Source organism: Humulus lupulus, chromosome 8 (genome assembly GCF_963169125.1).
Source record: "Humulus lupulus chromosome 8, drHumLupu1.1, whole genome shotgun sequence".
NCBI lineage: Eukaryota > Viridiplantae > Streptophyta > Magnoliopsida > Rosales > Cannabaceae > Humulus > Humulus lupulus.
The window spans coordinates 4,752,481-4,763,403 of NC_084800.1; the positions used below are offsets into that span (position 1 = coordinate 4,752,481).

The 10,923-nt window shown below is 36.5% G+C and overlaps 3 protein-coding genes across 3 annotated transcripts; all 3 read right to left on the reverse strand.

Moving 5' to 3' along the window:
• Nucleotides 1-1,048: 1,048 nt before the first annotated feature.
• LOC133794254 (anthocyanidin reductase ((2S)-flavan-3-ol-forming)) lies at nt 1,049-2,863 on the reverse strand. The gene is made up of 6 exons (XM_062231461.1): nt 2,687-2,863; nt 2,342-2,508; nt 2,003-2,203; nt 1,751-1,910; nt 1,444-1,657; nt 1,049-1,359 (listed from the first exon to the last, which is right to left on the reverse strand). The coding sequence occupies exons 1-6, from the start codon at nt 2,811-2,813 to the stop codon at nt 1,215-1,217; spliced, it is 1,014 nt and encodes a 337-aa protein (XP_062087445.1). The 5' UTR covers nt 2,814-2,863; the 3' UTR covers nt 1,049-1,214.
• A 1,164-nt stretch (nt 2,864-4,027) lies between these two features.
• On the reverse strand, nt 4,028-4,531 carry LOC133794904 (uncharacterized). The gene has a single exon (XM_062232347.1). The coding sequence runs from the start codon at nt 4,529-4,531 to the stop codon at nt 4,028-4,030; it is 504 nt and encodes a 167-aa protein (XP_062088331.1).
• A 4,677-nt stretch (nt 4,532-9,208) lies between these two features.
• LOC133794905 (uncharacterized) lies at nt 9,209-10,707 on the reverse strand. Its single transcript, XM_062232348.1, has 2 exons — nt 10,224-10,707; nt 9,209-9,363 (listed from the first exon to the last, which is right to left on the reverse strand). The coding sequence occupies exons 1-2, from the start codon at nt 10,705-10,707 to the stop codon at nt 9,209-9,211; spliced, it is 639 nt and encodes a 212-aa protein (XP_062088332.1).
• Between the last annotated feature and the right edge of the window lie 216 nt (nt 10,708-10,923).

Here is a 10,923-nt window from a genome sequence, read left to right on the forward strand (position 1 = left end):
CATTCGAGGGATTTTGGGATCAAGAATGAGAGAATTATTATTTTTACGCAATACCTTGTATCTTTTGTTGAACTTGTGAAACTCAATAGACCCTAGTTTACTGATCACAAGTTTTCATACAATAATAAGAACACTAAGTAGTAGATGTAGGTTATTACCAATATCTGGAGCTGAACTACTATAAATCTTTGTGTCATTTATCTTTTTGGCTTAAATTCATCTCATTTCTATCGTTTTATCTGACTCCGTATCGTTGATCAAATCGATGGTCAACAGCTAGTTACTGGAGAAGTTGTCTTCCTCTGGAATAGCTAGAAAACCATTTCACCATTCTCACCCCAAAAGACTATGTGTGCATCGATTACTCATTACTCCCACCCAAGCTGGCATACTTACTTTCTTTAATATTAGAAGCTCTCTCAAACACTTATATTTTGACCACCTAAAATAGCCTTTTGACACCACTTTACGGTGAAGATAGGTGGTATTTATTTATTGTTGTTTATTTTCTTTAATTTTATTGAATTGTATATTAATTTGATTATCAAAGTCCCTACGACCAACACCATCACGGTGTCTCAAGGCTTTTACTGTCTTTTCCTTTGTTCTACCAGTTGTAAGTGCTCACCAAATAATTCACCATAATCAATTATAGATTTCATACCATTTATGCTTTTTCTTCATCATTAATGTTAATTTATTAGTGTCTTGTATTTAATATTTTTTATATTAATTTTACGAAACTGCAAATGATTCAAAGGTTTTACAAAAAGCTAGACAACTATGATTACAGAAATTTGTAGCCCATTCTTACTATTTTGGTAGTTTTAAAAAGTAGCAGCTGAAAAACTAGTGGTAATAAGTTATTGGTATTGATAAAAACTGAAGTGATTAATTAAATGAGTTATTTTTCAAAATATAATATTTTCTTGGTAATTTTTATGAAATTTGGTTACAAAGTAAATGTTTTTGGAGTTTTAGTAGTGTAGTTTCAAAAGTTGTGTAGCACTATAGGTTGTTTCTCTTTACGTCACACAGTGAAAGCAAATTACATTTGATACTTTCATAAAAGCATCAAATTCAAATTAAAACCCTTTATTATACAATGGATCTGCGTACACCCCATCAAAGAGAATGGTAATATAAAAGCTGTTACAACATGAAAGATCCATTTGACATGATCATCGATCACCCATTATTGTGACATAGCTTGATTAGAGCTTAAGCATCCCTTTGGTCTTCAAATAATCCAGACTCTGCTCATATATTTCTTCAATCCCATACTTGAAACTGAATCCCTCCTTAGTAAGCTTCTCTGATGATATTATCAACTTGGCCTTGGAAGGAAACTCTCCAAAACTGCATTTCACAAATGAAAAAAAATTGAGAATAAAAACAAAAGACCCAGTTAGCACAATACATTTTAGCATCATTTGAGCTTACTCAGTGGGGACTTTGCATTGAGGGTATTTTGTGCTAAGGAACTTAGCAAGCTCTGTAACACTGGTGTTGACAGCACAACAAATGTATCGACCGGAAGCAGATTCTTTCTCGGCCAAAAAGACATGAGCTCGGCAGACGTCTTCCACATGCGAAATCGATATAGATCCTGATAGCATTTGCATACCTTTCATGGCATTTATGAGGAAGTCATTGCCTGCAACATGTTCACATTACCGTTATAATAACTTCCCACACCAGTATATTCTTTCTATGTAGCTAGCGTTTGATATGAGATTGTTAAAACTACCTGTGATCAAAGCTGTTGCTAGGCCAACACTGCTGGGGATATCTGGAGTGAGTGAAGGACCAGTCATAAGAGAAGGGATCACAGTGATGAGATCAATGTTATTTTCTTTAGCAAATTTCCAAGCTGTTTTCTCAGCTAGAGTCTTTGACAAAGGATAGCCCTGCAAATGCAAATTGTTGTCGATTTGTTTAGTATGTGCAGATGCATTAACTGGTCTCATAATAATAATAATAAAACAGAGTTGGGGATTACCCAAGTGGGTGGCTTCTCATTAGATAAGAACTCAGTGTCACTCCAATTCTCTTCGTTCATCACCAAACCTGTTCCACTCAGTGTGTTGATCGAAACAGCAGCAGCAGACGATGTCAAGACAACACGTTTAACTGTTTTCGCTTTCACACAAGACTTAAGAACGTTCAGTACTCCTTGGATTGCTGGCTTGATCATGTCATTCTATTCAAAAAGGCCAAACCAAAAGTAGCTTTTGTCATGAGTTTGAACCAACAAAACAAAAAAAAAAAAAACTTTGAACATTGAATGTCTTAGGCTATCCAGACAGATGCCTGGGAGCTTTTATTTGTGCCTGCGTACCTCTGGGTCTTGGGAGGCAAAGTTAACAGGTGTTGCAACGTGGAAGACAAGGTCACAGCCTGCTATAGGGGCATCAAAGCTCCCCTCCTCAGTTAGATCAGCACCAAAAATCTTTAGGTTGCCCAAAGTTTTGAGTTGCAACAGGTGTACTGTCTTTTTCTGATTATCTGCACCAAATTAGATTTGAATATCAATCATTGAGACCTAAGTTGGTAGTCTTAACACTATTCTCAGCCTCCTATTTATGGATTGGACTGTTGTTACTAAAGTACCTCTGAATTATTAAGTCAAACAAAAAACAGTACCTTAGAGAAAGAAATAGAAAAGAGAGAGAGAGAGACTAACCAGGGTCTCTGACAGTGGTATTGACAGCATAGCCCTTCTGAAGAAGAAGCTTGACGAGCAAAGAGGCCACGTATCCACTACCGCCGACCACACAGGCTGTCTTCTTGGCGATGTGCTTGGTGTCCATGGCTAATTAATAATAAGATTGTGCGAGTGGTGATGCAATATTGACCAAGAAGTTCGGTTCTTAAATAGAAGTATTCTTTATTCTCAATCGAGTTTGTACTTGTTATGATGAAGAAGGTGAGCACGTGTAAGGTGGTGAATTCTCCACCAAAAAATCAAACCTTGGTTTGGTCTTGTCATGTTCCATATCTAATTATATTGATCATCTTCTATTCAATGATAATGAATTCTCCTGGGAATAATGTGATGCATAAATTAGGCTGAAAATAACAACATTTCATGTCACTCTCTCATCATATACTGTTAGTGTGTCTCTATGTCCGAGCGAATTCAACAATATATAAGAAACTACATTATTCTTACACAAACGAACATTAGGTGGAACTAATAAACATAATTCTTCTGACTCAGTTTTACTCATGCATCTAATTTATTCCCTTATAAGGAAATAATTTCCCTAACACTGATCTTGTACATATATTAAAAAAGGTTTTATTGGTATTATTAATCGTAAAGTATTTTGTTTTCTTTTTCCGAAAGGGTTAATGTATTGTTTTTCCCCTAGGAATGTAAAAAGACCACATGCTTATCGTTATCAGTGACTATTTTATTGGTAAGGAATCTCAAATGAAATAGCTTCACCTAACACAAATATTTGAAGTGAAAAAGAACTTTACGCCAATTTTATCTCCACTATTTTACTCTTTTGGGTCTTTTTGTTCTTTCAAAATCATAAAATAATATTCGTATACAATTATCATATTTATCCAAATTCAATACGAATGCATTCAAAAACTTAATTTAAATCGGTATATGCAACTAAATTAGGAGAAAAAGCAAACTATAAATATTCGTATTAGCATTATGTATTCCACAAGTCTAATTTTCATTCATGCCAAAGGAACATTCGAGTATTATTTTTGTATTAAATTGTTGAGTGTTTTCTCCAAATTTATCAATAGGAATTGTATGTTAGTTGGTATTGGTTGACCCATTGGTGCATCACGCGTTTAATATTAGGTGAACTCTCAATTAAAAATATCAATTAGATATTAGACCACCATCTTTAGTTGAAGTTAATAATATCAATTAAAAATACAAATTTTCAAACAACACTAACAGTAAAAAGATTGTTTAAGGCCGAAATTATCTTTAACACTCTATTATTCAATTATTTTATATGTATTTACTTTCTTAAATATTATTGTTGATCTTTCAGATTTTGTAAATGACGACAAAGCAAGGGAGCACAGCTTTAGGACTTAGCACAAACAGTTCTTCCGCTTCCCTATTTCGACCAACTTTCCAAGCCAAAGAGTCGAACCCAGAATGAGAAAATGCTTGATCAAACTTTCTGAGAGGACTATGGATTTTCCCAGCAATGACTCGGCAAACAAACAGAGCTTTCCTCTTATTAAAATGGGCTTCCACATATGCCAAGGCTCTCTCACTAGTCGAAGTGGCAAAGATACCAACGCGGCCGACGAAATCCATGTTCGCCGAAAACCCATTTCTCAGAATGCGACAAGCTCCGCAGTTTTCAAGATTGCACAGGCCAGAAGAAGAGGAGCCGAGTGAGCAGGCAACGTTGGTGGCGTAGAACCTCAGGAGCTCGTTCCCGTCGGCCAGGCAACGCGGGTCGACTTTCTTGGACTGCTTGCGGGCTTTGATTTTGACGGTTTCTCTGTAGTCTTCGAACCAAGTAAGAATGTTTTGCATGTTGTGAACTTTCAATATGGTCTCTGTGAGGAAAACAGAAACTGGAAAGAAACGATTTGATTCTCATTAACCAAAAGTGAATATTACAAGCTGAGTATATATATGAAGTAAATGTTTGTTATAACAGAAATTAAATTAGTTACAGAGATATAACAAACTTAGTTTAGCTATTCCTAACATCCCCCCTCAAACTTAGAGTAGGTATAGAAACCACTCTAAGTTTGTTTCTAAGCAGTAGAAACCGAGTAGCAGCCAATGGTTTGGTAAAAATATCAGCATTCTGGGCAAAAGAAGGAGTATGTTTGACAATAATCTGCTTCCGAGCCACTTTTTCTCTCACAAAATAAATGTCAATTTCAATATGCTTAGTTCTAGCATGTTGAACTGGGTTGGCTGCTAAGAGGACAGTACTCAAATTGTCACACCATAAAACTGGGGGAGAAACAACAGGAAGGAATAGCTCAGAAAGAAGAGAAGTTAGCCAAGTGATTTCAGCAGTAAGATGGGCTAAGCTTCGGTACTCAGCTTCAGTACTAGATCTGGAAACTGTATGCTGTTTCTTAGAGGACCAGGATACAATATTGTTGCCAAGATAGACACAGAAACCAGAAGTTGAGCGGCGATCGTCAGGGTCCGAGGCCCAATCAGCATCACAGAAGCCTACAAGGTCAAGAGAAGAAGGTGTCTGAAAAAATAAACCACAATCTAACGTGGCTTTAATATACCTTAGCATTCGTCGCAAAGCCTTCCAATGAGAAAGAAGAGGATTCTGCATAAACTGTGACAACCTGTTGACTGCATAAGAAATTTCAGGCCTTGTAATTGTAGCGTACTGTAATGCACCTACTAAACTTCTGTAAGCAGTAACATCCTCCACAGGATCACTGCCAGATGCTGATAATTTCTCATAGGCACATATGGGAGTTGACAACCCATTTGCAAACTGCATTTTAGCTCTACACAGTAAATCAATCAAATATTTTCTCTGAGACAAATATAATCCATCTGAACTATGAAGAAGTTCAATTCCAAGGAAATAACGTGCTAAACCCAGATCTTTCAGAGCAAATGAGACATGTAATCGGCCTATAACCTGATCAATCATAGCATTAGAACTTCCAGTAACTAAAATATCATCTACATATACTAAAATAAGTAACATATATGTAGAAGTGGTGCAAATGAATAATGACTGGTCAGATTTAGCACTCCGAAAACCCAGCTGAACCAAAGTGTTTGTTAGCCTATCAAACCAAGCCCTCGGGGCTTGTTTTAAGCCATACAATGATTTATGCAGTCTACACACTTTATTTGAACTATTGGGTTGAATAAAACCAGGGGGCTGCTTCATATAAACTTCTTCATGCAATAAGCCATTTAAAAAAGCATTATTCACATCCAAGTGTCTAATTTGCCAACATTTGAACAAAGCCACAGTTAGAATCACTCTTATAGTAGTAGGCTTAACAACGGGACTAAAAGTTTCTGTAAAATCAAAACCATACCGTTGACTAAAACCTTGTGCTACTAGCCGTGCCTTGTGCCTCAAAACAGAACCATCAGGATTTTCTTTAAGTTTGAAAATCCAGCGACACCCAATTGCCTTCTTGCCAGGCGGAAGTTCAACCAAACTCCATGTGCCATTTCGAACAAGAGCTGAATACTCCTCAGTCATAGCAGACTTCCATGAAGTATTCTTTAGAGCATCAGTCACTGTTAGAGGTTCCTTGGAAGAGATCAAGACTTTTGGCTTATAAACTCCAGCCTTTGACCTTGTCACCATCCCATGAGTATTTTGAGGCTCTACAACATGTGACGGCAGTGATGTATGTACAATTTCACCTGCAGTATTATTCTCAATAATGGGAACAGAAACAGGGGCAGGTTGAGATGTTGAGGGAATAGTAGGTGTAGAATAAGTAGGCAACGAAGGAGGATTAGAGGCAGAATGTAAAACATCACTAGGAGGATGAGGTGTAGTTAGAGGTTGTATTTTTGTAATGGGAATGGAGATAGAGGCACGTTTATGAGTAGAGGTCGAAGACAAAGGCAGAGAGTGGGTAATATTTTTGGCAAAAGGAAAAACACACTCATTAAAAATGACATCTCGTGATATGTAAATACGGCCAGATGGTGACATGCATTTATATCCCTTATGATTTAAACTATAGCCCAAGAATGTACATTCAATGGAACGATACTCTAGCTTATGAGAATTATAAGGACGAATATTTGGAAAACATGAGCACCCAAAAGTTTTTAAAAAAGAATAATCTGGCTGTTTTTGAAATAGAACTTGAAATGGTGATAGATCATTCAAAACAGAAGAGGGCAACCTATTTATAATATAGGCTGAGGTACGTACAGCCTCATCCCAAAATGATAGTGGCATAGAAGCATTAGCAAGTAATGTGAGAGTGGTCTCAATTAAGTGTCGATGCTTACGCTCAGCTACTCCATTTTGTTGATGAGTAGTGGGACAAGATAAACGATGAGAAATTCCATTTTGAGCCAAAAAAGAAGTAAAAGACCGATACTCACCCCCCCAATCTGATTGCAAACACTTTATTTTACAGTTAAACTCATTTTCAACCTGTGTTTTAAAGTTTATAAAGGTTTGCAAAGCTTCTGACTTGGTTCTCAGCAGAAACAACCAAGTGTACCTAGAGTAAGCATCAATAAAATGCACATAATATTTGTAACCATTATGTGAAAGTGAAGGAGACGGACCCCAAAGATCTGAATGAATCAACTGAAGTGGTGCAGTGTATTTTGTTTGTGAAATTGGAAAAGGAAATTGATGAATTTTCCCTAGACAACATGCTGAACAAAAATCAGACTGAGTTTTATTACCACAATTGATATTACATGAAGACAGCACAGATTTTACAGTTTTGGCAGCTGGATGACCCAGTCTATTATGCCAAAGATGAAACACAGATAGCACAGAGTTCAGTTTATCATTATTACAGGAATTTGAATCATTGCTAGAAACAGCAACATGCAATTCAGAGAGAATAGAGGACTTAGCTGAGACAGGAAACGGCTGAACGCGAAAGGAGGATGGTGGAAAAGCATAAAGGCCATTAGTGAGATGACCTTGCATCAGAACCATCTTGGAAACCTGATCTTTGACAAGACAAACATCAGGATGAAACTCAAAATAGACACCATTATCACGAGCAAATTGAGACACACTAATGAGGTTTTTGGTTATTGTAGGAACATGAAGAACATTATTGAGAATAAAAACTGTAGATTTAGATTGTAATACACTCTTACCAACATTTTGCACAGTCAATCCACTCCCATCGCCAATATGAAGTTTCTCTGGCCCTTTATGATCATGCATCCGAGACAAATTTCTCTGGTCCATAGTGCAGTGATTTGTAGCCCCCGAGTCCGGATACCACGCAGGGTCATTGATCATCTCAGCTGTAGCCATCATAGCTTCCAATGAACCTTGCTGTTTATCACCCAGATTAACCCCAAAACCAGGAAATTCCAGATTGTACCGTTGATAACACTTTGCAGCTACATGGCCAAGTTTTGAACACAGTTGACAAATCGGCCTATTTTGAGCAGGACGAAAAGGCATCTGAAGAGAAGAGCTAGAAGGAACAGTCCCATTCGAAGGTGAAGAACCACGACCACCTGTTGCATAAGGATTCCAATGCGAACGGGACGAACCAGAGAAAGAAGATCGACCTCTTGAAGAAAATGAAGCACCATGAGATCCAGTAGAGGGAGAATTGGGGAGCCGTTTCTTGAACCCTTGAGATTGAGAGAGATTAGCAGCAGCAAACGCAGAATCAAGAGTTTGATTATGTTTCTCCAGTCGATTTTCTTGAGAAAGTAACAGAGATTCTATCTCAGCTACAGTGTACGGCTGAGACCTAGAATTAATGGAAACAATGAAAACATCATAATCTGAGGGCAAACCATTAAAGATTGCTGCAATGTGCTCCTTGACTGTAATCGAACGTCCCACTGATTCCAATTTATCGACCAAGACTTTAATCTTGAGAAGATAATCATTTATCGACATAGATCCTTTCTTAACATTTCGCAACTGATTCTCAAATTGATCCACCTTCGCAGTTGTTTGAGCCGTATAGTACTCATCAAGAATCTTCCAAACAGCGGCAGAGGTTCGGCAGCTTACCACACGAGTGAGGATGCTTTCCGTCATCGATGAGAGTAGCCATGAATATAGTAGCTGATCTTGAGTGTGCCAGAGAATAAACGCCTTATTCACATTCCTTGTTTGACGGTCAATGTCAGAGAGAAAACGGGGAGGAGGAGCAAAATCGGGATCAATGTAGTCTTCAAGTTGATGACCAATAATGGCTGCATGCACCTGAGGTCGCCAAAGCAGAAAATTATTGAAATCAAGTTTCACAGACAGATTGTGAGAAAAAACAATCGGAGCAGTAGCGGAAGTGGACGCCATTGTTGGAGTGGAAGAAAGGTCAGAGGTTGCCATGAAAGATCAACGATCAAGAAGAAAAAAGAGGATCAGTTTTGGCCTGATACCATGTGAGGAAAACAGAAACTGGAAAGAAACGATTTGATTCTCATTAACCAAAAGTGAATATTACAAGCTGAGTATATATATGAAGTAAATGTTTGTTATAACAGAAATTAAATTAGTTACAGAGATATAACAAACTTAGTTTAGCTATTCCTAACAGTCTCCATCTTCACATGTTGCTTCTCATCTTGCCCTGTTTGACAAATTATTTCGACGATTTTTCTCGATGAGTCTCCTTCCAGTAGTTCGCTCACTGAGAAAGGCAAACGACGACAATGGGAGATACTTTCAATAGAGACTTAAAAACCGACAATAAATGAATAAATATAAAGTGAGAATGAAAGAGAAAAACGACATGAAATTAAAAACGACAATAAATGAGAAAAAAATACAAACGTCAATTAACATAAACAACGACAGTAAGACACAAAACGACAATAAAATTAAAAGCCCCACAATGAACGTAAAAAACGACAGTAAATACAAAAACTTGAAAAACAACCCAAAAGAAGAAAAAAGAAAAAGGAAGCACTGTCCAAAACAGTACAGAGGACGGAAAAAAAATTAAACCACAAGAATTGGAAATATTAAAACGATAAGTATAAGCATAACAGAATATGGAATAAAATAAAATCAAGCGAAAATAAAAAAAAAAAAAAGTTTATATATGTTTGGACCAGTATTTGTTTGGATTCTGTATTTTAAAAAATTTATTTTTAGATTTTATATTTTATAAAATAGTTCAAATAGATATTTTAACTCAATTTTAATAAAAAAAATTAATATAACAACACACTTTTTAAGCTGAATGTTTTTATTTTTGTTTTAAATTATTATTTTGTTAAATTATTTGTAATTTCAGCTGAGAAAACTTTAACCAAAATTAAATTTAGAATTCTATTTAAACTATTTCATAAAACATAAAGTATAAAATATAATTTATTAAAATACAATAAAACAATACAAAATACAGGTAAAAAAAACATAAAACCCTAAAAAAAAACGATAAGAACGTGACTAATAATATCTAACGATAACCACTCTTGCAGATGACATTAAATAATTAAAAAAAAAACTTTTCGTCTCTATCTCGTTGGATGATAACACACTAGTACTTTAGGGGATTTTGGGTGAATATGTAGAGTGGTACGTAGATACCTGTATAGCGCTTGGACAAACGATGTGAGTAGTCAATGGCATTAACGGAAGATTTGTGATGTTGCTGACCACACATTTGACAAACCACAGTAGAATAATTACCACCATAGTATTCCCTTGATTGCTCAAATACTGGGTTTTCCAGCTTAAAACGCGACACCATATCCATGCCTTCGGCTCTACCAACCCTCTTAGCCATGCCACCATTACTAGCTTTCCCTGGTTCCCTTGAAGATCTCATTCTCAAGTTATGATGAAGGACTGTTTCATTGCCAGTAATGTTGGTTTTGGGATAGTGCTGGGTACTAATAATTATTCCTTGTACCTTTGAACTGCAGTTTGATTCCTTTTCCTTGTGCCTTTTGCATCCTCTGAGATTTGAAAGACATCCCACAGAAGATGATCTCTCTGGGTCGGATACATCCGATGGCTGAGATTTGCAGGGCAGTGCTTTTCTGATTGCGTTTAACCAAGTTCCAGGCATTTTTCTTCTTCTCTTTTTTTTCTGCTAATCTCCCTTCCTATGATTTTCTTTTTTATACACAATAATTCTGTTCCGATTTGGTAAGTACCTATCCTGTGGACTTGAAACGGCCATACGTTTAAAATAAAATAGGGGAAATCTCGTTTATCTTCTTGTTCAGGCAAATAATTTATAGGTTTTCTTCTTGTTGCAGCCACCAACATACAGTGTATATAT